This window comes from Leptodactylus fuscus, chromosome 1 (assembly GCF_031893055.1).
Source record: "Leptodactylus fuscus isolate aLepFus1 chromosome 1, aLepFus1.hap2, whole genome shotgun sequence".
Classification (NCBI taxonomy): domain Eukaryota; kingdom Metazoa; phylum Chordata; class Amphibia; order Anura; family Leptodactylidae; genus Leptodactylus; species Leptodactylus fuscus.
The window spans coordinates 8,486,392-8,499,408 of NC_134265.1; the positions used below are offsets into that span (position 1 = coordinate 8,486,392).

At 43.5% G+C, this 13,017-nt stretch overlaps 1 protein-coding gene across 1 annotated transcript in view; it reads right to left on the reverse strand.

Moving 5' to 3' along the window:
• Positions 1-237: 237 nt before the first annotated feature.
• LOC142195094 (uncharacterized) overlaps positions 238-13,017 on the reverse strand; it is a 30,682-nt gene continuing 17,902 nt past the window's right edge. The window contains exon 5 of the mRNA XM_075264650.1: positions 238-856. Within this exon, the coding sequence (XP_075120751.1) occupies positions 260-856 (597 nt within the window). The 3' untranslated portion in view covers positions 238-259. The remainder of the gene's footprint in view (positions 857-13,017) is intronic.

Here is a 13,017-nt window from a genome sequence, read left to right on the forward strand (position 1 = left end):
GGAGGAGGATAGGGGTAGAGTAATGACTGAGGTTGCTAATCAGGTCCACTGGTTATCCAGGAGTTTCGTGAATATTTTCAAATCGGTATTCAGGAAGGCAATAGTTGGAGCTTGTGACTCATTTGATGCTCAACAAGATGTGATTTCTGGAGTAAAACATTTCCCACATTCTGGGTATGAATATGGCTTCTCTCCTGTGTGAGTTCTTTGATGTTAATGAGACTTGATTTAGCTGTAAAATGTTTCCCACTTTCTGGGACTAAATATGGCTTCTTCTTGTGTGAAATGTTTGATGTTTAACAAGATGTGATTTCCGAATAAAACATTTCCCACATTCTGGGCATGAAAATGGCTTCTGCCCTGTGTGAGTTCTTTCATGGTCATTGAGACTTGATTTAAATGTAAAACATTTCCCACATTGTGAACATGAATATGGATTCTCCCCTGTATGAGTTCTTTGATGTTGAACAAGATTTGATTTCAGAGTAAAACATTTCCCACATTCTGGGCATGAATATGGCTTCTCACCTGTGTGAATTCTCTGATGTACAGAAAGATCAAATTTCCGAGCAAAACATTTCTCACATTCTGAGCATGAAAATGGCTTATCTCCTGTGTGAATTCTCTGATGATCAGAAAGATCAAATTTCTGAGCAAAACATTTCTCACATTCTGAGCATGAAAATGGCTTCTCTCCTGTGTGCATTCTCTGATGTCTAACAAGATCTGATTTCTGAGTGAAACATTTCCCACATTCTGAGCATGAAAATGGCTTCTCCCCTGTGTGCATTCTCTGATGTCTAACAAGATCTGATTTCTTAGTGAAACATTTCCCACATTCTGAGCATAAAAATGGCTTCTCTCCTGTGTGTAATTTTTGATGTTCAACAAGACTTGATTTCTGAGTAAAACATTTCCCACATTCTGGGCATGAAAATGGCTTCTTCTCTGTGTGAATTGTCTGATGGGTATCATTCCTTCTGCATCTCATAGTTCTCTTAACAGATTGTGATGAATTAGGAGAAAGACCTTTCTTGTGAAGGGCTTGAGGTATATCTGGGGTAATGGCATGTTCTTCATATGGATCTTGTGTGATACCATGATCCTCTGCTTTATAATCTGTAGATATCAGATGTCCCTCTGAGCTCCTGGTACAGTCATCTGACAAGAAGATAATGGATGTTACTATTTTTTAATAACATAACCTTATAAGTATACAAAACACTCAGAAACAGTAGAGGTGGCACTGCAAAAAACGCTATACAGCGGCAGACATGTCAGGAGGAAAAAATATATATAGCATGTGATCAGGTGTAACCACTCCCAGATAAATAGCACACAAGTCCACAACAGAAATAGAAATAATGGGGGCACCCACCCAAGGTGTCATTAAAACTTTTCAGGCTTTATTCCACTTCATTAAAAGCAACAGTGGAAAGGAGGCATGCAGAGATTAAAAACAGCAGAGACAATGGTTTCGCATCTCTCAGGTGCTTTTTCAAGCTTAGTATGAAAAAGCACCTGAGAGGTGCGAAATGATCGTCACTGATGTTTTTCATTTTTGCATGCCTCTCTCCCACTGTTGCTTTTAATGAAGTGAAATAAAAGTTTTAATGACGCTTTGGGTGAGTGCCCCCCTTATTTCTATTTTTGTTGTAACCTTATAAGTATATTCCCCACTGAGCTTTCAGGTCCTGAGTCACTTCAGACTGTGCAAATAGGTGAAATCAGTGGCACAGGCAGCAAATGAGGGCAGCGTGGCCTACTTCATTAGTATTCGCTGTGCTGAGACGGAGGTCAGTGATAGTGAATAGTAATGAAGCGGGGCAGGAGACGCCACCACTGCTCTAGGTCACTGTAGAGGTGAACACAATCCATGACTGCTTAAATATGGCCACTTATGTGGAATAATACTGTAGGATGCCATAAACCTTACTATACCAATAAGTACTTGGACATCTGTGCTAGAATAGAAAAACAACATTTATTCTTATTCAATAGTTGGTAGAGCCCAGCAGATGCTTCCTTACGGATGATCGACACAATACTACCAGATGTTGAAACTCCTGGTGTATGTGAGCCATCCATTGGGTGCAGTTTCTTTGGCCAGCACCTGTCGGTCTCTATCTCCAAGTTTCGGGGGGCTGCCGACTTGGCGCACATTCCGACAATCACCGCTCACCTTCCACTGTGTAATCACATAGGCCACTGTCGATTTTGGGTAATTCAGTTTGCTTGCTATTTCCCTAAAGGATCGACCATTTCAGTGGTAGCCAACAATTACCCCTTTCTCGAAATCAGACAACTCTACACTTCGTGGCATCGTACATGTGACTAATACCAATGCTGTTTCCTATTTAATGGTGGAAGGCGTGACGTATAATATGACCACAGATATCTTCATTTGCATGGGTGTCCAAATACTTACTGGTAGACAGTGTATTACATCCTGTCAAGTCTGAGAACATGAATCAAGTTTCATATACTTTCATATACTTTATATGTATGATGTGTTTTGGAAATACTAATTTTTCCTACAGTTCTGAGACAAAGGACTTTGAAACCAAGATGGAGCTTGACTCTTATTTGACACACCCTGTAACAGAATTCCACAGACTGGAGCAAGGAGGTGTCTGGCTGGACATTGAAGTTTGGAGCCAATGGGAGATGGACAGCAACTCAGGAATGCCAAGGGGGGCAGTGACCCCTCCTTTCTTTGTCTCTAAAGTGTGTGTACTTTCAATAAAGAGCCAGTTGTGCTGAGCTGGGCTAAGGGGCTAGCATGGCTGATGTGATATGGAACTCAGTGTCTGTGTCATTATTAGTAGTTTAAACATGCTTATTAATTTGGACTGACTGATTGATCCATGATATAGTCAATTCGACTACAACAATTTGGTGCCCCGTGTGAGGACTACGCAGAAGGAGGTCCAGAGAGGCTCTGACCCACACCCGCGTCACCTTAATTGAACCCCGTCATTTTCCGATGAGAGTCCGGAATCTCAGTTGATCACGGTGAGTTTACTTATATTATATATATATGTATCCCCACCTGTGAATCGGGAAGTGATGGATCGTAGATTTGGTGTTCAGATGGGTCCGATGCCTGAGGCCCATATGGGACGGGCTTTCTGGACCTCTTTTCTGGTAGGTAATTAGAACTCGGCATTACTGCTTTGTGTCTCATGTGGCTCAATCAGTCAGGGTTCTCAGTAGATGGACTGAATCTGAAAGTTGAGAATGTATATGGTCCATGTTTAAGTCGAAAGAGCCTGTCCCTGTGGGACATGAATAACCCCCATGATTTTATTGTGAAGAGAACAGGCAAGCCGCATGTTACAGGCAATGAAAAGGTTAACAGCACGTGAAGTTGTAGTCAGTCCCAGAGGAGTAGTGAGAGACAATGGAATGTTCACAGCATGGTTTAGAGGCGTGTACTATAGCAAGAGAGGGATTTTTGGAAGTTGAATGTGAATCCTTGTAAAACCAGTGACAAGTTCAGCTATAAAAGACCTCACTGTATACCACTATTATGATGTTTAGAGGATTATACGTTTAAACTTTGGTTGGGATCTAGTAAAGTAACTTGCAAAAGTATAGTTTAAGAGGTTCTGAACATCTGTGGTGATTATAAAGTGGGGTTTGCTATGCAAATGTTCATAAAGTTGCATGGTGTTCAAAGGAACATGGTTGGGCACACAAAGGGCTAATCTCAGTCAAATGCACTGACTATGTGTATACAGGGATATATCCAAGTATATGATGGTTCTGTTATATTCTGTTTGTCTGTTATTGTCATTTAAACTGTTGCATCTGAATGAAAGGGAAACAAACAGATGATAGTGAAAAGTTTTGAATCTCTATAGCATGGGTATGGGAGATCACGCAGGGGGAACTGGCCACTCCCCTTTCGTCGCCTCCGCAATCCACAAGTTGGGGTTTTCTCCCAAGTTGAAATTTTTGTGCGAGAGTTCAGGGAACAAAGGATATTCTAATTTTCCTTATGTATTTCTGTGTTTATATATTATTTATGAAGCTTCTTTTTGTGTCTATGTCCAATGGTTGTGTGTTGTAACTTTATATTGTGTCCTGTTCTGTTAATTATGCTAATCACACCTTTCTTTGTCTCAGCAGTATATATATATCCACACCTATACTGTGTAAACATTCACTATCCGCCATTAAGGATTTGGTGTCATTGTTCCACAATGGAATGCAGGAGGAGGGGTGTCGCCCTGGTGTTTCGACGCCATCTTTGATTTTAACACAGGACCCTCCCAGACGTACACAGTATACTCTGCTTGGTTACATTCTGTGTTCTTTTGTGATGAACCATATTCCTATTAATCAGGATTGTTCCCCATTGTAGGATAACGGTTATGAAAATTTAGAAAGGTGTCCCAAGTTTTGAAATTTTAAAACAACGTGTGTGTGTGTGTGTGTGTGTGTGTGTGTGTGTGTGTGTGTGTGTGTGTGTGGTGATTGATAAAAAGATGTAGCACAGATTATTTTTGTAATGATGTTTTGGTTTTAGGAAGTAAAAAGAGAGGAAACTTATTTTGTTCTATACTAGGTGAATTAGAAGCCACCTCTATGTCTGCTGTGTAATGTTCTTTGTGTGTAATTGTGTTATGTGATCTGGAGACTGCTGTGATCCTTTGTTCAGTGTTTCTGCCTTCTCTGCTAATGAGATTGTATGAATGTGTTTCTGTTCCTTTAAGAAGTGTGCCTGGAGCTTGCTGAATCCTGTAGTCCTACGCACACACAGATGTCAAAGGGAGGGGGGCTAACGCTTGCTTGCAGGAGAAGCTGCTGTTAACACAGGAACAGCAGGGGGTCGTAAATCTTGTATTGCAGACAGAGATAACAGTGGCTGCTGTGATGGTTCCTCATGTAACCTTTCCACCCTGCTCTCACTATTAGGCCCTGAGTTGTTTCTAAAATTATTTGTTTTCTAGCACGCCCCATCCTGTTTATTACTGTTTGTAGTTGTTAACAATAGGTTCAAGGGGGGAGTAACTGAAATATATAAGTATTTTCTGCTGACAATATAGAATAGAACAACATGATTATATGTCACAAGAGACTGTTAGTTATTTGAATTATGAACCTATTGTTAACGTTGATTTTTTTAGTTCTTTGCAGATTTGATGTTTCTTGATTTGGGAAAGATGGTGGATCCTGCATCAGATATGCCACAGTCACCATATATGAGGTAAACCAAGCGTAAGGAGACCTATTATGGGTCTCCATGGGTTTCAGCTGAACTTGAAGACATCACTGGAATATGGTACAATGTCTGAGGGTAGGTGTTTGATATAGTAGAATTATGGTCCGATCTGGAGGGCAAGAACATTTTGTGTGATGGAGATTCTGCTGCTGCTCACAGGTGGGTATAGTCAGAAGTCATGGCACACACCAAGGCTGATATGAAAGAAAGTAGAGGTAGCATGTGGGCAGACATTGCCATTAGCCCAGCTGCACAAGCCTAGGGGACATGTAACTACAGGGGTCACCCAAACTCTTCTTAGCTCACTTTTCAGGTTTTACGACACTGATGCACCGAGAATGGTCCAGGAGGAAAGGAGACTTGGAAAGAGGAGGTACAAGTCCTGGTGTCTGGTGGTAAGAGAGTATGTACTGAGAACATTGTTCCCACTTATGGCATAAGCAGCTTCTTATTAAGTGCACTGTTTAGGAGAAGCCATGTGTGACCTGGTGAGCGGAGCATGGGCAGCTGCAGGATCTGGCATCACTATAGTCAGATATATATGTAAGCCCATATGGCATGCGTTAGGCTAAAGAGTCAGGCCTGAAGCCCTTGTACCTGTTCCAGGGATTGCAGGTTAACTATATACAGTTACTAAAGGTGAGACGGTATGAGTACGTGCTTGTGTGTAGTTGTCTCTCTTCGGGACGGCTTGGGGCATATCTGGTGAAGAAAATCACCATAAACGAGACTGCAGATAGACGGCTACTGAAAGAAATAGTGTGAGTAAAGATCCCCGAGAGCATCAAAGTGATAATGGAATTTATTATATGGGTATATAATAAGTGTTTCACACCCCTATGCAGTTCCCAGAGTATTGGAAAGTATTTGTCGCATGTATTTGTTTTTCCTGTAAGGTACATTCTAGACAGGAGAAATTAGCCTTAGTTCTATATTTGGATTGTGTTTTTCAAAATTGTCTCAGATGTAATATGATGTGCAGACTGACTATGTGATGAATTATCAAAAACATATGATTAATTTATATTCTTGAGTTTTTCCCTTCCCTCCAGAGTCTGAGTCAGTGGAAGGAACTTATGAACTAAACCCAAAGATTGGATGGAGATAAAGAGATGAGATATGAGATCCTGAGAGGAGAAATATCAAGGACTGTTGGATGAATCTGCCTTATGTTCCTGTTATGTTTTATGCAACATAGAGACTGATCCTTTTAGTGATATTAATCTGTGTATTCCCGTGTCTAAAGGGGATGATAACCGAGGTTGTGGGTTTAGACAATGAGACTTGAGGCTGATATGGAGATAATTAAAGTGTATGATGATGTAAGTGAGAAAGTTTAAGTGAAGTGAGATAGTTGGAAGCCGTCTGTTCATTTAGGAAAGGTGTTGCTTTAATGCCATAACGTGATTACGGGGACAGGGGCTGTCAGTCCAAGAACGGAGAGAGGGCAGGCGTCCCAGTAGGACTCTTAAAGTCTTTCAAATCCGCTAGGGATTTGAAATAGTAGTTAAGTAGTAAGTCTCTTAAAGACTTGGAATAGGTCGCTCCCTGGTGGAGTAAGAGAGATAGGGCAGATAGTTTTACAGTCGTAGGTTGGGGACCTATTGGCAAGATTTTTTAGCCAGAAGGGGGAATCTTGTGCGTGACTGTAAGCCCGACACAGTGAGCAGCTGCACTGGTGTCATATCTCTAGTTGGTGATTATGTTATGGTGTTTAAGCGTAAACATACTTTGCCCAGTGAGACACAGATGGCAGTAAAAGTTGGTCGAAACTAGATAGATGGAAAGAAGCATGTTTATGGTCCAGTTTCCCCTCGAGAATACACGGAGTTGCTTTAGGGACAGTTAGGATCTGACCTTCCTATGTGAAAGCCCTTTAAGTGGGAGCTTATCTACAAGGGATAAGTTGTCATGTAAGAGGTGAAGTGGATCGAAACACATTGGAACAGATCAGGGGGTTCATAAGCTCAGGGAAAAATTAGTATTTAGGGGGGAATGTCAAGTCTGAGAACATGAATCAAGTTTCATATACTTTATATGTATGATGTGTTTTGGAAATACTAATTTTTCCTACAGTTCTGAGACAAAGGACTTTGAAACCAAGATGGAGCTTGACTCTTATTTGACACACCCTGTAATAGAATTCCACAGACTGGAGCAAGGAGGTGTCTGGCTGGACATTGAAGTTTGGAGCCAATGGGAGATGGACAGCAACTCAGGAATGCCAAGGGGGGCAGTGACCCCTCCTTTCTTTGTCTCTAAAGTGTGTGTACTTTCAATAAAGAGCCAGTTGTGCTGAGCTGGGCTAAGGGGCTAGCATGGCTGATGTGATATGGAACTCAGTGTCTGTGTCATTATTAGTAGTTTAAACATGCTTATTAATTTGGACTGACTGATTGATCCATGATATAGTCAATTCGACTACAACAATCCCATACACACAAGAGAATCCAAACCACATCTGCTGGATTTCCCAGCCTGAACTCACCGCGGATCTGCTGTCCCATTCAGTATGTAGTAGGGTCTGTGGAGTCACAAGGAAGCAGGGACTCCTAGCGTCATAGATCACTAAGATACGGGGAGTCCTGGTGTGTGGACAGAGTTCGGGCTGGGAAATGTGACTGATGTACAGACCAGATTTTCTAGTCCGGATTCCATAGTGTGATTGGAGTCTAAGGTGAGGTTTACACAGTGACATTTGTAGAAGCTGCTTCAGGAATTCAGAAGAAGAATTTTTCCGCTTTACCAAATCAGCCCCCGAATGTCCATCAGATTTCTTACTGGCCAGGCCGGATTTTCCACCTCCCATTTATTTCCATAGAGCTCTGAGGTGGAATCTGCCTGAAGATCGAGCAGGAGGATTATTTTTCCGCTACCTGAAATAATCTTCTATATAATTCTGGTAAATTCTTTCCCTTCACGAGGACTGACAGCTGGTGAGGAAGAAATTTGCCTCGTTCACATCGATGTCAAGTCCATATTCCTGCTGTCCGTTCTATTCTATACTACATTTATTACCCCCTATAGGGGTATCACATTTATATTCAGGTATTAGTTAGAGCTAGTAGTTGTTGGGGCCAAGCTTAGCTTGGGTACAGCTGACCAACACCCTCAAGCAGGGCCTAGTCAGTCATTGTAGCGCCAGGGACAGGTTTTCTACACACATTTCCAAAGTGGTGCAATAAGCATTCAGTGGCACGGTCGCTCGGGCAATGACACAACCATGACAATTATCCCCTATCGCGGTATCACATTTATATTCCTGTATTATTAGTATTTTACCTGAATCGGGGAACAACAAATAGTCTAAACAATGTCTGAATAGAATCAGTGACCCTTCTGTGCTTTATATAGTGGTGACTCCTCACCTGGGCGGGTCCCTGTAGGAATGTCCTCCTCACACTCCTCATCACCAGCCACATAGGGCTCTTCCTTTATTCTCATAGATATAACATTAATGTCGCTCACATCTTTATCCTGATGGAAAATCTGTGAAACAAATAATGTAAAAGTCACCGAACAAATGGGGAAGTCACAGAGAATGTTCTAGATCATTAATCCGCATGAAGATGAAAGATGTCCTGACAGTAGCTGCAGGTCTGTGAGAAGCCGGATAAACATATTAGATGGCGGCTCAATGACACCGCCCATGTATATAACCATATAATACTGCTGGATACAACAAGACTGACCACAAGGACTTCACAGCCCGTCTACACATCATAGGGAATATCTCCATCTACCTGATCATCCGTGGAAGAAGAGGACTGGGACATCTCTCCGGTGTTGTCCTCTTACTGGATCTACCTGTAGGAAACACAGACAGGGACTGAATTCATTCTGCACATACAAATAATGGAAGTCCATGTGTATATAGTCATGTCTATTACCTGCTGATGTGAGGGGCCGGGGTCCTCCATCATCACCTCCTTGTACAGATCCTTGTGTCCTTCTAAATACTCCCACTCCTCCATGGAGAAATAGACAGCGACATCCTGACACCTTATAGGAACCTGACAACACAATGATACAGTCATCACCCCGACCCCTCCAGTTACTGTATAATGTCCCAGCATTCCCAGCAGTGTCACCTCTCCAGTCAGCAGCTCCAGTATCTTGGTGGTGAGTTCTAGGATCTTCTGTCCATTGATCTCCTCCTGTATCAGGGGGTGAGGTGGAGGCCCCGGGATTGGGCTCAGGGTTCCTCCATATCCATCATACACAGGAGCCTGACAGCGCCCACTAGAGGTCTTCTTCACTACTGTGTAATCCTGGTTATGGGGAGACACATTAATAAATCTCACTACATACATGTCCAGAGTCCATCACCTCTCCAGTCATATCATCTGTTATTACTATAGATAAGAATGATGTCATGATGACATCATCAGAATCTCTCACCTCTCCAGTAAGCTGGTAGATGATCTCTAGGGTGAGATTTAATAGACTTTCCGCCATCTTGTTCCTGTCTCCTTCCATCCTTGATGGATCAATCAGGAATATTCTCTTATATAGAAGATACTGAGAGGATTCTATATTGTAGGAACCTGAATGGAGAGAAGATGAGACAATGTAATCACTACACGGAATCCCATGGAATAAATAGAAGAGTTCAGTCCCATTATTATCACCACCTCCTACTTCTGACGTCGGCAGCGTGTAGCTCAGGAAGGGAGTGACTTGTTGTGGGCCGGCTTGGTGGGTATATAAGGTGTGTGATAGGCTGAACAGAATCTCATTGTTGTCTCGGGTAAAGGGGGCGATTTATCAGAGTTGCAATTTGGATGATTATTTGTTGTCAGTAGAGATGAGCGAATAGTAAAATATTCGATATTCGATTCGAGTAGAACCTCAATATTCGACTATTCGATTGAATATCGAACCCCATTATAGTCTATGGGGAGAAAATGCTTGTGCTTAATTTCAGGGGAAATTAAAATTCGAGTAATTGGAGTCACCAAGTCCACTATGACACCTCAGCAAATTATGCCAACACCTCTGGAATACAACTGGGACAGTAGGGGAAGCATGCCTGGGGGCATCTAACACGCCAAAGTCCCAGTATTGCCCCACTATCACAGCCTAACAACTAGACACTTTCCAAACTCAATAGAACCTCTATGAAAGTGGAAAAATACTTGGAAACCTTCTTTCCTCTACATTAGTATGGACAGAAAGACAAATTTTAAGCTAAAGAAACATTAACACGCACCCATTTAAATCATATTGTCCATGACAACCACAGAAGGCATAGGCAAGGGGGAAATCAAACAGCCCCCACCCATTACTGTCATTGTATATGTGTGTGTGATGTGGTATACCGTATATACTCGAGTATAAGCCGAGTTTTTCAGCTCAGTTTTTGTGCTGAAGAAGTCCGCCTCGGCTTATATTCGGCTCATTATGGTAATACCGTAGTTACAGACCCATCATACAGACATGGGGGCGGGTGCCGGGCAGCAGCATCTCCACGCTCTTGGCAGAAGTACCGGGGCCTTCTAGCAGAAGTACCGTAAGTACTTCTGTAGTTTGAAATGGGCCCGGCACCCGCCCCGGTGTCTGTATGCCAGGTCTGTAACTACGGTAGCTGTAGTCTGTAGCTATAATGGCGACCGCTCTGCCCCTGGAGAGAGCGGACCCAACCGCTCTCTCAAATGCGGCCCTGAAGTGCTGAGGGAGATCCCCAGCCGCCGGAGCTGAAGGGGGGATACTCGGCAGGAACGCATACCTGAAGGAAGACCTCGGCCGTCGGATCTGAAGGGGAACTGCGGCAGAAGCGCTGAGGGGAAATCCAGGAAGCCGAGTCTTTCGGGGATTCCCCTCAGCGCCTTTGCCGGTGGCCGGCCACAGTTCCCCTTCAGGTCCGGCGGCCGAGGTCTTCCTTCAGGTCCGCGCTCCTGCCGTGGATCCCCCTTCAGCTCCGGCGGCCAGGGATCTCCCTCAGCACCTCTGTAAAGGCTCCCCGGCTGCAGTGCTTTTCTTTTGCAGGCTGCATTAACATTGTAATGCATTGCATTAGTGATCAGACCCCTGGGATTCAAGACCCCTAGGGTGTCTAATAAATGCAAAAAAAAAAAAAAAAAAAAAATTAAAGTAAAAAAATAAATAAAAAATAAAGTATAAAAAATTCAAACCACCCCCCCTTCACTAGAACACATATAAAAATAATGCTGTGAAAGACATAGGTATCCCTGTGTCCGAAAAGGCCCGCTCTACCAATCCATAAAAATATTTTTCCTGTACGGTAAACACCGTAGCTGGAAAAAAAAGTTTTCTAACTGCCCCTTCCCTGAGACTGTTTTTTTTTCCCCCGACTTGAAATTCAGTCTGACTATAGCCAGGCTAAATATAGAGTATCTGCAGTGCTCCTATTCCGTCAGGAAGGGGTTAATAGGAGCACTGCAGATACCCTATATTCAGCCAGGCTGAATTCCAAGTGGGGGAAAAAAACCCAGTCCTCAAGCTCAGGGAAGAGGCAGACAGACAACCAAAACACCCCCTCCCCTTTCCCAGCACCCAGCAACTGCTGCACCCAAAAACTCCGACCATTTTAATTTTTGAAATTTTCCAGTAGCTGCTGCATTCCCCCCCCCCCCAGGCTTATACACGAGTCAATAAGTTTTCCCAGTTTTTTGTGGTAAAATTAGGGGGGTCGGCTTATATTCAGGTCGGCTTATGCTCGAGTATATACGGTAAGTTAGAGGCCCTTAAGCTGATCTATACAAAAATTACTTTTCAGGCCCTTAGGGTGAGCCCTCCCAAACTTAGCTTCAGGCCCTTGGGGTGAGGTGAGCATTGAACCAGCAGAGATTGAGGCCCTTGAGGTGAGCTGAGCCTTGTACCAGCAGAGTATTAGGCTCTTAAGGTTAATTGAGCCTTGTAGTAGCAGAGATTTAGGTCCTTGAGGTGAGTTGAGCCTTGTAAGAGCAGAGTTTTAGGTCCTTGAGGTGAGTTGAGCCTTGTAAGAGCAGAGTTTTAGGCCCTTGAGATGAGTTGAGCCTTTTACCAGCAGAGTATTAGGCTCTTGGGATGAATTGAGCCTTTTAGGAGCATTGTCGGAGCATAATATTAGGCACTTCAGGTAAACCTTAATGGGATGGTTTTAAATGTTGTTTATCAACAGTGATGGTGGAGGAGGAGGGGGATGTTGAGGTGCTTGACACTGGTGGAGATGCAAATCCTGGGTCAATCCATTGGCTGTTCATTTTGATCAGCGTCAGGCGGTCAGCTGACAGACAACTGCGCTTATCGGTGATGATGCCACTGGCTGCGCTGAAGACTCTTTCAGATAGAACACTGGCGGCAGAGTAAGACAGCACCTCCAAGGCATAAAGCGCCAGTTCCAGACACAGGTCCAACTTCGACACCCAATACATGTAGGGCGCAGAGGGATCGGAGAGGAGAGGGCTGTGGTCGGCCAGGTACTCACGCAACATGCGCCTATACTTTTCCCTCCTGGTGACACTAGGCCCCTCAGTGGTGGTAGCTTGGCCAGAGGGTGCCATTAATGTGTCCCACACCTTGGAGAGTGGTTCCCCTGGTGTGTGGACCAGATTTGTAGTTGTTAGCCTCTTGGAGGAACTCTCCTCTCTGCCGCCAGTGAGGGTTGATGGAAACATTTCCATCATATTCTGCACCAGTTGCTTGTGGCAATCATGAGTGCGATTGGTCCACCCCTCTATTGTTATCTATTTTTATACCGGGGGTCAAGGATTGCAAAAATCCAGTATTGGTTGCTCTCCATGATCTGTACAATGCGTTTGTCACTGGAAAAGCAGCACAACATG